General features: G+C 40.9%; 1 protein-coding gene across 10 annotated transcripts in view; it reads right to left on the reverse strand.

Moving 5' to 3' along the window:
* Window positions 1–15,051, reverse strand: part of LOC118760840 (golgin subfamily B member 1-like) — a 276,733-nt gene that overhangs the window by 10,688 nt on the left and 250,994 nt on the right. For 9 of the 10 annotated variants that reach the window (XM_036506355.1, XM_036506353.1, XM_036506349.1 and 6 more), the window contains 4 exons: window positions 14,183–14,262; window positions 13,416–13,740; window positions 12,645–12,683; window positions 7,734–7,886 (listed from right to left, as the gene is read on the reverse strand). In XM_036506355.1, coding sequence (XP_036362248.1) covers window positions 7,740–7,886; window positions 12,645–12,683; window positions 13,416–13,740; window positions 14,183–14,262 — 591 coding nt within the window. In that variant the 3' untranslated portion in view covers window positions 7,734–7,739. The remainder of the gene's footprint in view (window positions 1–7,733; window positions 7,887–12,644; window positions 12,684–13,415; window positions 13,741–14,182; window positions 14,263–15,051) is intronic. The other variant, XM_036506352.1, reaches the window with a different exon arrangement.

A 15,051-nucleotide genomic window follows, 5' to 3' on the forward strand; every position in this document is an offset into this window, starting at 1 on the left:
TTAGCTCAGTCCTTCCATCAAATCGACGCTGCCTCAACAGATGAATGTACCAGATATCAGGCATCACAATGCTCAGAGAACAATGTGAGATGAAGCTTCTTGCTCAAGAACACAACACACCACCTGGTCCAGGAACTGAAACCGCGATCTCATGATCGTGAGTGCAATACCCTAACCACTAGACCATATGTCCTTCAAATAATAATAAAAATAAATGCCCTGATGCAGTACCAAGCAGTGGCTCCCCATGGCTTCTGATCTTAACTGATTGGAAGTGTTATCATGTACATCGTTTTGTCATGGTATTAAAAAGATGGGCTAGAGCAAATATTCTGCTCAATACCACAGATTTGATTATCAGTTATCTGACCGTAACCAATTGAGCATGTCCCTGAGTGGCTGACAATATGTGCATCTCTGATCATAAGCAGAAGTAGTGGGAGAGCATCATAGCCATGTGTTGAGAGGAATTCTTTGGAGTTTGAATAATTCACCTTTGGAAACATGGGTATCTTGTTCAACATCCTTAAACAATCCTTGTTCAAGGACCTCTTGAGTGAAATGGGCTACTCAACTGATGAAAATTCCAACTGGGCCATGTGCTGTTTATCTTGATATGAGATCACCTTGTCACACACATGTGGTTGTGATGCATATATCTGGTGTACCCTTATCAGATGGGTAGTCATGATGGGTATACTGGGCTTCGTATATTTTTACCCCAGTGTCACTTTGGTGGCATATGCTGCTCTCTCACTCAATAATAATAAGAAGAAGAATAATAAAGATTTCAAATTTTGGCACAAGGCCAGCAATTTCGGGGGAAGTAGGGGAAGTCGATTACATCAGTCCCAATCTTCAACTGGTACTTATTTCATCGACCCCAAAAGGTAGAAAAGCAAATTTGACTTCGGGCTACATTTGAACTCAGGGTGTGTAGTCGGAAAAAATGCTGCTAAGCATGTAGCCCAGTGCAATAACAACCTTGCCAGCTTGCAGTAGCAGCAGCAATAGTAGTATTAGTAGCAGCAATAGTAGCAGCAGCAGCAGCAGCAGCAGCAGTAGTAGCCTTGGAGACAAGGTGATCATAAATACATACAGATATTGCTAAATGTGTTCTGTAATATATGACCTTTGCCCTCTGCTCACCCCACATTTCATCATATTTTAAAACATTAAAATGACCTTTATACAGGTGAAGATACATAAAATATGTTTTCCATTTTTACTACAAGAAGAAAGAAGTACAAAAAAGTAGAAATATTCGAACTGGATGTTTTCATAACCATTGTCTTCGAATGAGGCTACGGCAGAGGAATGTCAGATAAAAACAGCTGAAATTATCCCAAACATACATTGGTAAACATATACAGTATTTCGAATATCAAGAATACCAAGTGGACCTCAATGGTATTTGAACTCAGGATGCAAAGAGCCCTCTGCTACAAAGATCACCCACTACACTCTCAGAGTGGTTGGCGTTAGGAAGGGCATCCAGCTGTAGAAACATTGCCAGATCAGATTGAAAGCCTGGTGCAGCCTCCTGGCTTGCCAGTCCCCAGTCAAACTATCCAACCCATGCCAGCATGGAAAGCGGATGTATGATGAAGATGACTATAGGCACAAGGCCTGAAATTTTGGAAGAAGGATCTGGTCGATTATATCACCCCTAGTGATCAACTCATACTTGTTTTATCAATCCCAAAAGGATGAAAGCTAAGTCAGCCCTGGCAGAATTTGAACGCCAAATGTAAAGAGTTAGAAGAACTACCACTAAGCACTTTTTCCAATGCTCTAAGGGTTTAACGAGCTTACCACCTTACTAATTATTTCTTTTATAGGCACAAGGCTTGAAATTTGAGGGGAGGGGGCAAGTGGATGGCAGTGCTTCAGTGGTTCTTATTTCACTGAGTCATAGAGGTAAAGTGGCTGAGTTCCTTTTAAGTGTTGGGCCTCACAGAGGCAAAGTGGCTGAGTTCCTTATGAGCATTGGGCCTCATGGAGGTAAAGTGGATGGGTTCCTTTCAAGCATTGGGTCTCACGGAGGTAAAATGGCTGAGTTCCTTTCAAGCATTGGGCTTGTGGAGGAAAAGTGGCAAGTGTTGGGCCTCACAGAAGCAATGACCAAAACCTATGGCATTAAATCACGCTAGGGAAGAAAACCCATCAAGCCGAGCAAAATCACAGTCGTGGCAGATAGCGGTGTCACGCAAATTGGCACCCATGCCGGTGACACATAAAGGCACCCCGGTGTCGTGCAAATGGCACCCATGCCAGTGTCATGTGGAAGCACCCATTACACTCTCAAAGAGGAAGGGCATCCAGCCACGGAAACCATACCAAATTAGACTGGAGTCTGATGCAGCCTTCCAGCATGCCAGCCTGATCAAACCATCCAACCCATGCCAGCATGGACAACAGACGTTAAATGATGATGATGATGATGATGATGATGATGAAAGGCAAAGTCAACCATCGTGGAATTTGAACTCAAAATGCCACTGAGTATTTCGTCCAGTATGTTAACAATTCCGCCAGCTCACCACCTCCCCCTCTCCACCAATACTAACAAGGAAGTTTGGTAGAGACAGCCGGCGCCTCATGCATGCAAGTCCCTTTATTTTCCTCTCCACATTCCTCGATATTCTGACAGAAACACAAAAAGAAAGCCACTAGTCTTACATCTCTCTCTCTCCCCAACACCAAACTAAGGAAGCCTCAAAGACAGAAGTCAATAGGATTCATTGTGGAAACAAATCTGAAAACAATGTCACTGCTGCAGCTACTGCAACTGCATCATCATCATCATCACCATCATCATCATCATCATCACCATCATCATCACCACCATCATCACCATCGTCATTGTCATTTACCATCCATGTTTCATGCTGGAATGGGTTGCATAGTTTGACAGGATCCTAGCAGCCCACAGGCTGCATCCATACTCCAGTGTCTGCTTTGGCAGGGTTTCTACCCCTGGGTGACCTCCCTAATACCTATTTCTTTATTACCCACAAGGGGACAAACAAGGACAAACATAGGTATTAAGTTGATTACATCGACCCCAGTGCGTAACTGGTACTTAATTTATCGACCCCGAAAGGATGAAAGGCAAAGTCGACCTCGGCGGAATTTGAACTCACAACGTAACGCAGACGAAATACCGCTAAGCATTTCGCCCGGCGTGCTAACGTTTCTGCCAGCTCGCCGCCCTAATACCAACCACTTAACAGAGTGGACTGGGTACTTATTTTGTGTCACCAACACAGGTAGCAAGGCTACAAACCCTGAGTGGGGAGGGAAACTTTATGCTAGGGGAAAGTTTTGAAAGAAAGGGTCAGGGCAGAACAGGAGCTACATACTTTATCTTTTACTCATTTCAGGCATTAGACTGCGACCACGCTGGAGCACCGCCCTATGGGATTTTCCATCAAATGAATCAACCCCATTACATATTTTTTTAAAGCCTAGAACTTATTTTATCAGCCTCTTTGGCTGAACTTACGGGGACGTAAACAAACCAACACTGGTTGTCAAGTGGTGGGGTACAAACACAGACACAAAGACACACAGATACATGATGGGCTTCTTTGGTCAACCAAATCCACTCACAAGGCTATGGTCAGCCCAAGGCTATAGTGGAATACACGTGCCCAAGGGGCCATGCTGTAGAACGGAACCCAGAACCACGTGGTTGGGAGTCAAACATCTTACCACACATCCACACCTGTCCTACGACTATATGACTACTCGTGCTTTTAGAAGAGAGGATGGAAACGACCAAGCCGGAGCAGAAAAGCAATAAAAGTGATAATTAGGTGTTGGCGGTGAACCCTAAAAGTTACAAGGTGGGTAGGAATGAGTGGGGTGAGGGAGCCATAAGGGAGTGGGTGGAATAGGAGGGGCACAATTGTGTGTATGGGAAGGAGCAACGATGCTAATTGATAATCTTTAAATATTAAACAACAACAACAAACCTGGGTTCTCATTCCTAAGGCAATTTTCACTGCAATTATTATTAATATTATTATTAATATTATTATTAATATTATTATTGTTATTATTATTATTATTATTATTATTATTATTCAGGTCACTGCCTGGAATTGAACTTGGAATAATAACATTGAAAATTAGCTTAGGAATGAGAACCCAGGTTCGAAATTTCCCCAAGACACCTGATTAAAGCTGGAGGGTATATCAGCCGAAACATGTAAACAACAAACAAGATTAGGACAAATATCTGTCAAATGTAAATAATGTAAATAATTCATCATCTCTTAAATATACAACTGAACAACAACAAAAGAAAACAAGGAAACAAAGAAAACAACACATAAATACAAACTTAAAGTTGTCCCACCTGAACATTTCACAGGGAATCTCTGGATCTCCGAGAAGAAAATATCCTTGAAGTTTGGATTGAGGAGGAAAGAGACTAATTCAGCTGATGTGTTCAGTGCCATCTTTGTAAGTCTAAATGGTACTGGGATGTGTGGGTGTGGGTATGAAGGTACATGTGTATGGAGGGGTGGGCGTGCATATACATATATATGTGTGTGTGTGTGTGTGTGTGTGTGGGTGGGTGTGGAGGTACGCATGTAAGAACTTCTCTCTCTCTCTCTCACCCACCCCCCCACACACACACACATTACAAAATAGAAAACTACAAAAACACATTCACACACACATACAAATACTCACAAACAAGCAGGCACACACACACACACACACACAGAGGCGTGCATGTACACAGTAACATTAAACATCTTCGACCTTTGTGTTTCCAAAACAGTGTTACTCTCAGGATGGACTCTGCTCTGTGAAACTATAAACCGCCTTTGTTCACTTTTACCCCATATAACAATTTTGGAGGTGGTTGTCATGGTAACAAATGATTGCTATGATGATGATACCAGTACTAGTCGTGTTGGTAGTGGTGGTTATTGATTTAGCATTGGTCAGCTTAGTTCATAACGACCACCACCACTTTGAAGCCTATATCATTATTGTTGGCTCAGACAGGTCAACTTGCAAATCCAGTGTAACTTTAATATTTTTTTCTTGCTTCAGTTACTGGACTGCGGCCATGTTGGGGCATTGATTGGAAGGGTTTAGTCAAATACACTAACTGCAGTACATATTTTTTAAGCCTAATACACTGATGGAGTGGTTGGCGTTAGGAAGGGCATCCAGCCATAGAAACATTGCCAGATCAGACTGGGCCTGGTGCAGCCTTCTGGCTTCCCAGACCCCAGTTGAACCGTCCAACCCATGCTAGCATGGAAAGCGGACGCTAAACGATGATGATGATGATGATGAATACCTATTCTATCAATCCCTTCCACCAAACCACTAATTAAATGGAACATAAACAAACCAACACCAGTTGTGAAGCGGTGGGAAGGAGATCCACACTCGTGTGCATGCGTGTAAACCAAAAGATCTGATGGTGCTAACATATCTACAGTATCCTACGAACACTCAATACCTACATGGTTGTTTTACCTCACTGTGAACCCTATGTTATTGTACCTAGCCATTTCTGGCATTCTACATGTTGACATGGCTAGGTTCCATAGCAGGGATTGGGAAACCCCTACCTGCAGGTGCAATTTTATTTTGTATTGCACCCGCAGGCTGGTAACTTCGTATGTACAAAATATAGTAAATTTTTCAATTATAAAATTTATACAATACTTGTATGCCTATTTGCGCCATAGGTCGCGTTTCCATTACAACTTAAAGCAGTTAGACTCGAACAGAAATCATCTGGTAATTGCCATTTGAATGGAGATTTTGTTTTCACTATAAAACACATATTGCTAGGTTTGTACCACCCCCTTTGAGACCCAGCTACACTATAGCTGAAAAACATAGAATATCTCATAGGTAATATAAACGTCCTAAATTCAGTGGCGGCATTAATGAAGATGTTATGTGTTAAGTTTATGTCTTAAACTTATTTTTATTAAAGTGTATCAAATTATACATAGATATATGCAAGATTTACACAGATATAAGAATTAGAACTTCTGACCCACCCACAGTCCTTTTTCTTTGAAAATTTTTGCCCACCACACTAAGAAGTTTCTCCACCCTTGTTCTGTAGAATCCTATAACTAATCTACACACACACACACACACACACACACACACACACACACACACACACACACACACACACAACAGACTTCCACAAAGTTTCCATCAAGCAGATTTGTTGACAAGGCATGGGCTGGCCTGGGGCTACAGTAAAAGGCATTTGCCTAAGGTGCCACACAGTGGAACTGAACCTGGAAGAGGTATGGCCACATGATTAAGAAGATCGCTTAGCAACCGAAAAGTTGTCATTAGCACCTTAGTCCCTTTGCCTCTAAACTAGCCATACCTGGAACCAAATATTCCACCAGTTTCATGTTCAAACTGGCCAGGTCCAGCTACTCACACCTAGCCTACAATGTCACTCTGAAAATAAACTATCATCATCATCATTGTTTAACGCCCGCTTTCCATGCTGGCATGGATTGGACAATTTGACTGAGGACTGGCAAGCCAGAAGGCTACACCAGGCTCCAATCTGATCCAGCAAGGTTTCTACAGCTGGATGCCCTTCCTAACGCCAACCACTCCGAAAGTGTAGTGAGTCCTTTTTATGTACCACTGGCACAGGAGCCAGTCTGGTGGCACTGGCATCAACCATATTCAGATGGTGCATTTTATGAGCCACTGGCACAGGTGCCTGCCAGGTAGCACGGGTACTAGTCACGCTCAAAAGGTGCTCTTTATGTGCTACCAGCATGGGTGCCAGTCAGGCAGCACTAACATTGACCAAGCTCGAATGTCGCTTTTTACACACCACCAGTACAGGAGCTAGTCAGTGGAGGGGAGACACACTGGCACTGACCACATTCGGATGGTGCTTTTTACATGGTGTCACCAGCACAGGAGCCAGTCAGGCATCGACCATAATCACAGTATTGAAATCTTGAAATTATGAGCAAATACATGAATAATTCAAAGCAATGTGAATAAGTAAGCATTACGCTTGACACAATAATCTGAATGCTAAAGGGTCAATCACATGGCCATGTCCCTAGAATCCTGCCACAGTTCATTTGTGCGTCCAAAATGTCCATATATTCGACCACCCCTAAAAGACTTTGCCATCCGTATTTTTCTTAATCTTCCTCTGCTATGGGTAACTTCCACTATCAACACACATCACTTTAATTTCCATCCCGCAGGGGGTTGGGTCGTCCCTTGCGCATGCAGCCACCATATATCAAAACAGCACTCAGTTACATCCCCTCCACCACTCAATAGATGAAGGTGGTCCCAACTACAATGAACAGAAGGGGTCTTTAATAACCCAACCACTTACACAGCCCATCTGGAGTCAACCTTTTAGGCCCTCTGCTTATTATGGAAGAGGAGGCTTGCTACTGAACCTTTCCTGTCTACACAAGTGATGAAAAGTCAGTTTTCTATAACCACACCCAACAAAAACAGCAATGGTTAGCACCCAAACCAGGACTGCCCAAGGTGCCATGCAATGGGACTTCTTCCCAACCTAATACACAAGGGGTGCAAAAGTAGGTATACAGTAAGTATCCCATCAATGTTATAATACTTAATTCATTAAAATCATTAGCACCTTCAAATTCTTTTTTCCTAACTGTATGCCTACTTTTGCACCAGCCTGTATATAAAACAAACATACAACTTACCACTAATCAATTCTTCACTATCGCTGTCCAGACCAGGCCCAGAGAAGATATTACTGCCAAACTGCTGGGAGAGTACCAAACCTTCATCTGCGTTGCTTGATCCTGTATTGGCAGTGTGCAAATCATCTTTTCTGTTTTCTTCAAACGGTGAGCCTAAAGGAAGAAGCGAAAACACTTGGGTTCAAGACATGTGAATAAGGCTGAGTTTTCTACTCTAAAAATACGAGTCAAGGAACACACACGCACGCACACACACACACACTTTACCAGAAGCACTTATAAAACATCCACACCATCATCATTTAATGCCAAGTTTCCACATGGGCATAAGTTGGACAGTTTGATAGAAGCTGGCAAGGCTGGAGAGCTGCACCAGGGTTCCACTGTCTGTTTTAGCATGGTTTCTACTGCTGGATACCCTTCCAAACACCGCCCACTTTACAGAGAGTATTGAATGCTTCTTAAGTGGGACCAGCACCGGTGCTTCTTATGCACAGCATACATTATATACTGAGTCAATTGAAGATTTCCTAATGGTAGCCAGATCTGCTAGAAATAACAGCCAAATCTCTATAAAATTACACTCCATCTTCTTAAACAAGGATACATTAAATGATATGTCAGATATACAAATAAAAAGTAAGGATGGTCATAGCTGGAATAAGATCTGATATAAAGTTAAACAATAACATTATTGTTCTCTAATGTGGAAAGGTAAATGGGGAAACTTGATATTGGTGACAAATATCACACCTTCTCTTAATGAGTTCAAGGGACAAAATGTTTCAGTAACTTAATAAAGATACTGAACCTCTTATCTGGCAACCTTGGGATCAGAAGTGGTTCAGATTCCTGGATTTTTTTTTATTTCTGGACACAGGCTAAATATAGACCGAAAATATAAAATAAACAACAGAAAGTAAAGAATAAAATTGTATAACAGATACAAATTAATACATTTCTAAAACAGGATCTGCTTTATCTGACATCATGTGACACATGTGCCTCGGAAACCAAAACAAAATGACCACATGGCAAACTACTACAGCCAGCAAAACTCAAAGCTAGCCAGTTTCAAAAATAGCCAGATTTTTGGATTCTGGATAAGAGGTTCAATACCTGCATTTCCAGAAAAGTAATGATAAAGGCATACCAGCCACATACACATCACAACAGCAGCAGACCAAGCTCATATCATTACTACCACCACCACCACCACCACCATCAATACATAAGCATGCAAGAAAAGGAGAAAGAAAGCAGGTGACATTCCTCTACAACCCTGCGCAGGCAGTTATTATCATACTTGGAGTTCCCACCATGGGGTTCCTGCATCCCAACTGGTGGCCCAAGATGGCATTTGAGGGATGCAACAAAAAAGGAGAGAGTATATTCCTTATGAAAATCACTTTGCAGAATAAAAGTATAAGGTTATTCAAAAAGAATTAACCGATTTCATTATTTAATATTCTAATAAGGAAAAGCAATAGAAAACTCCAGCTAAATCCCAAGTATTTACTCACAATCAACTTTTATTCACTGTCTTACAGCTGTTCAATGAGGCCAACACCTGCAGCATGGGCAACATCAATGCGATAAGAGAGTTCCTCCCAGACACTCTTTGCACTTGGCCTGCAAGATCCTCAGATCTCACTGTGTGTGATTTTCTCTTGTGGGAATATGTAAAAGATTGCGTTTATGTTACACTGTTACCCACTAACCTCGATGGCCTTAACCATCGAATAACAACAGCGATCAACTCAGTGGATCGTGATATGCTGATAAGCATCTGGGAGGAATTCTCTTATCACATTGATGTTGCCCGTGCCGCAGGTGGTGGCCACACTGAACGCTTGTAAGACAGGAAATAAAAGTTAATTGTGAGTAAATACTTGTGACTTAACTGGAGTTTTCTATTGCTTTTCCTTCTTAAAATATTGCGTAATGAAACTGTTTAATTCTTTTTGAATAACCCTGCATTAATTAACTCTAAAAAATAAATCTATAGCATTAAGCCATTAGCATTTAAACTGACCATATCTGGCCAAACTGATCAGATCCAGACTCTCACACTTACCCTACAATGTTATTCAACATTAAACACTCACATCCTTGAAATCTCAAGAATACGCGATAATGCTTGATTAATTCAAAACAATGTGAATCGAGAAGCATTATGCTTGACAGAATAATCTGAACATTAAAGGGTTAAACACACCAATAATTTCAGTATTCTAAGAAATTATACCCCCTAAAACTATGTCCCTGTTCTATTTACAACAAATAATTAGTTATTAGAAAACCTGTTCATCTTTATATGTGATGTAACTTTTGTAGGAGCTGTTGGATAAAAAAAAGGGGGGATAAAGCTCCTTCTTAAGTCATATAGATCCACCGGGCTGGTTTCCTGGTTTCTGTAGCATATATACATACATATATATATATATATTTACCTGTGGACAGGACACGGGCCCATCACAGAATCAGTCATTTTAGCCAGCTGAGTGGACTGGAGCAACGTGAAATGAAGTGTCTTGCTCAAGAACACAATGCATTAAAATTATTCAAACACATCCCAGAAGTGCTGAACAGATAAAAGGTTGGGAACCACTATGATACACACACACACACACACACACATATATATATAAATATAAATGGAGTAGTTTTGGTGAAGCATCGCGATATGGCTTTAAAGAGATTTGTTGAGGAAAGCTCGAACAATGCGAGAAGATATAAAGTAAACTACAAAAAAGAAAAGAAAGCAAAACAAAGTTGTATTTTTACTTTATATTTCTATATTTTGGGGCTATGACCCCTTCATCAGGACATTTGGAAAAGCAAGGGAAGGAAAAAGTCATTGCTCAGATTGACCAGACTATTAGATGTTGTTATACATCGTTGGTTACAATGTGTTTCACATTGATTTAGCCTTTGAATGGTACCACACTGCTGGCTAGGCAAGCAGGCATTCATATATATGTATATATGTATGTATATTTACATACACACATTCACACATATTTGCGCATGCACACACTTATACATGATTATACAGGCATACATCATGTGACCCAAGAATCTGCCAGTCTTTTCTGCTTCCTTTTACAAACTATTTAAATGAATCCATCATGTAGATAATCATAAACCAATGAAAGAATATTAAAAACAAATATTACAAAACAATAAAGAGAAGAATAAAATAAAAATAAAAGTGTGTGAGCAAGGTAAGTCAAGTGCTACGTGGTGTTGTAATTGCTCCAGGAGCACTTGTTCACAACCTCACTCACAGAACTACAAGAACCAGTACCAATGTCACTGATACATGCAAGAGATTGAATAGGTAATAAGAATTCTTTTTAACATAAATGGATGGAATTGTCATCTGAAAGAATCCATCTCAGGAGACATAACCTCACCAAAACCTCAGCTCACCGACTGACAAAGTCACAATTAAACACCATGTTAATTTTCTTTTACTTGTTTCAGCTATTCAACTGTGGCCATGCTGGAGCATCACCTTTAGTCGAACAAACTGACCACTCCAGAACTTATACTTTGCAAGCCTAGAACTTATTCTATCGATCTCTTTTGCTGAGCCGCTAAGTTACAGGGATGTAAACACACCAACATCAGTTGTCAAGTGATGGTGGAGGAACAAACACAGACACACAAGCAACAAGACACGCGCGCGTGCACACACACACACACTCACACACACATATATACAACAGGCTTCTTTCAGTTTCTGTCTACCAAATCCACTCGCAAGGCATTGGTCAGCCCAAAGCTATGGTAGAAGACACTTGTCCAAGGCGCCATGCAGTAGGGCTGAACCCAGAACCATGTGGTTGGGAAGCAAGTTTCTTACCACATAGCCACACCTGTTGATTCATGAAAATGTTACAGTCATTGTCCTCCAATGTGGGTTAAGAGCCACATCTCACTCATACATTCCATGCTTAGCATGGAGTCTACAGCTGGGTGTGGAGTATCATGACACCAGCATTAGAGAGGTTGTCATTTTTCCAGCAATACTAAAGGCTCTTCTCTACTCAATGTCTTTGTTCATTGATACACTGGCACCAAAACAGGCTGTCTTGCTCCCAGACCAGACAAAAGAGTGTACCATGTTCCTTTCATTTCCTCCAATAATGCAATCATCATCATCTTTAATGTCCCCTTTTCCAGGCATGCATGAGTCTGATTTTCTATGGTCGGATGCCATTCCTGTCATTCAAGCCTCACTTGTTTCCACAGAAGACTAGAAATAAACAACCTCACTTGTATGACAATAACATTCATTAACAATCATCATGGGATGACTAGATGAGGCTACTCATGTCAGTTCATAGCATCTACCTCTCCAGTCTCTGTTGCTGAAGAGGAGATAATCACTCTGAAATGTATGTATCTCACAGTCTGCTTAGGAAGGAGTGTGAAATGACTGTGTATTTACACCAATTTGTCTACAGCAAAGTATTTCTCCATGACAAAAAACAGCGAATGTTTCTCTGACAGATCTCAATATGCCTCAAGCATATTTGAACAGATAAAACGTTTGTGTTCATACCCATCAGTGCTTAGTGATGTCACTCTAAATGATATTACTGTATTTACTCGTGTATAAGTCACAATATTTTACATTTGATTTCAAGCGGGAGGGAAAAAAATCCAGGGTGCAACTTAGACATGGAGCAAAGCTAAAACTACAAAGGGAAAAAATTTTGCATCAAGGCTTATACGCAAGTGTGACTTATACACAAGTAAATGCTGTGTAAGTAACAATCTTGTCAGCAAGTTAGCTTGAGGTTTTGACCTGTTCTTCCATCTCTTGGGTCAGATTCTTCCAGATTGCCGAAATAAATATATAAAAATTGAAAACAATAACAAAGAATCAAAATCTCTTACGTAGCATTTTAGAAACTTTATATTTCTTTGAAATGTGTTCTGAAATGGTAAACAGAGTTTCCTCGAAGATTGGTTCTTCAGCAAAGATAACAACTAAGAGTTAAAGATGGGATTTTTCTTACTGGAACCAGTATTCATAATCATCATTTAGTGTTCACATTTCCATGCTTACATGTGTCAGACAGTATCCATATATATATATATATATATATATATTATATATATATATATATATATACAAACACACACACATACACACACACACACACACACACACACACACACACACACACACACACACAGAGAAATATACTTACAGAAAAATGAGGAAAGACAGCAACCATTATGCTTTACATGGTCTCCAAGACTAACCAAAGAAGGAAAGAATTTGTACATAGTCTGAATGCCAAAGTAGGCTCAGCAAAAGCCATCCAGGCCAGGTGGTCATGTTAATCTGAGTGACAGATTAAAGCCTTACCACTCAAATGAAACCAACCATATCTTAGAATTAATATTATCACATTAATTAAGGCAGCAAGCAGGCAGAATCATTAACACACCAAGCAAAATGCTTAGTAATATTTTATCTGCTGAATTAAAAAATTCATCTGAGTTGACTTTGCCTTTCATCCTTTTGTGATCGATGAAATAAGTACCAGTAACACACTGGGGTCAAAGTCATTGATTTATCCCTCCGTCAAAAATGCTGGCCTTGGATCAAAATTTGAAACCAACATTATCCCATTAATCAAAATTCAAAATAGCACTTACGGTTAGTGGTAAACGGATGGATGGGATCCATCGAGTGGGCTCGTGTGACACGTTGGAAGGGTTCTCCAGGACCCAATTGCCAAGATCGAGTCGTTCAGCTGATTTGTAGCGACGTTTCTGCCGTTTTGACAGACTAGAATCATTGTCTGAGGTAGACTGTGGAATGCCCAGGTGGTTTGAGCGAGACCCTCTCTCGGACGCATTTTTACTGTCAGCCAACACCTGGCTCAGCTTCTTGTTTATGGAGTCTTCAATGTCCAGGTAAGTCCGCACTAAATTGGACAGGTGTTGTAACAGCTGCTTATTGGTCTCTTCATATATTTCCCTTTGGAAGAAAAAATACAGGATATTAGAAATATGTGTGGAGAGACTAAGAAAAAGAAAGACAGGAGAGAAATGGGAGAGAGACAAGCAGAAATGGAGAGGAAGATGAAGGAGAGGGAGAGATGAGGAAGGAAAAGGACAGGGAGAGGTGAAAGGAGAATGAGAGAGGAGGGGAATGCAGGGAGGGGAGAAGTGAAAGGAGAGTGAGTGCGAGAGTATGAAGTAAAGGAGAGAGGAGAAGAGAGAAAAGGAGACAGGAGATTGGGGAGAGAGAGGAGTGAGAGGGAGTGGTGAAAGAAAAATGGGAGGGGGAAAGAGAGTGGGGCAAGGAGAGTGAAGGGTTGAAGGAGATTGTTGAAGAAGACAGTGGAATGCCCAGGTGAACAAAGCAAGGAAAATAAAGAATAAACTCCCTAAATATTTTAACAAAGTTGGAAACTTACTTTTTGGTCACTTGTTTCGATGGAGACGATTGAACAACTCCACTTTCCTGTGGAACCACATGGTCAGCAACCAGTTGACACTAGAGAGTGAGAAAGAAAAAAAAAAGATTACAAAGGGGTCTAGGACATTTACCCTCCTCATGGACAATAACACCCACAAGGACAATTAGCCCTGAGGACCAACAGATGATGATTTGAAACTTAATATATTGGAGAGATGGTAATTAATCAAGGGGGTTAATTGTCCTAGAGGATAGTTGTCATGGGGGAGGGGAATTGTCTGGGAAGGGGGGGTTATTTTTATTATTTTATTTGTTTCAGTTATTTGGCTGTTGTCATGCTGCAGCACCGCCTTAAGTCGGACAAATCAGCCCCAGGACTTATTCTTTGTAAGCCTAGTACTTATTCTAAGGATTTCTTTTGCCGAACTGCTAAGTTACAAGGTCATAAACACAGACACACACACACACACACACACACATACATATGGCTGTGTGGTTAGGGAACTTGCTTCCTAGCTATATGGTTTCGGGTTCAGTCCCACTGCGTGGCACTTTGGGCAGGTGTCTTCTGCTATAGCTCCGAGCTGACCGAAGCTTTGTGATTGAATTCAGCAGGCGGAAGTTACTGCCGTGTATGTATATGTGCGTGTAGGTGCTTGTGCCTCTCCAAAAGAGAGAGAGGGATATATATATATATATACGATAGACTTCTTTCAATTTCCAACTACCAAATCAACTCACAAGGCTTTGGATGGTCACAGGATATAGTAAAAGACACTTGTCCAGAGACATGCAGTTGGTAAGCAAGCTATTTACCACACAGCCACTCATACGCCTATATATATATATATATATACATACACACAC

The sequence above is a fragment of the Octopus sinensis genome, linkage group LG10 (genome assembly GCF_006345805.1).
Source record: "Octopus sinensis linkage group LG10, ASM634580v1, whole genome shotgun sequence".
NCBI classification, from domain to species: domain Eukaryota; kingdom Metazoa; phylum Mollusca; class Cephalopoda; order Octopoda; family Octopodidae; genus Octopus; species Octopus sinensis.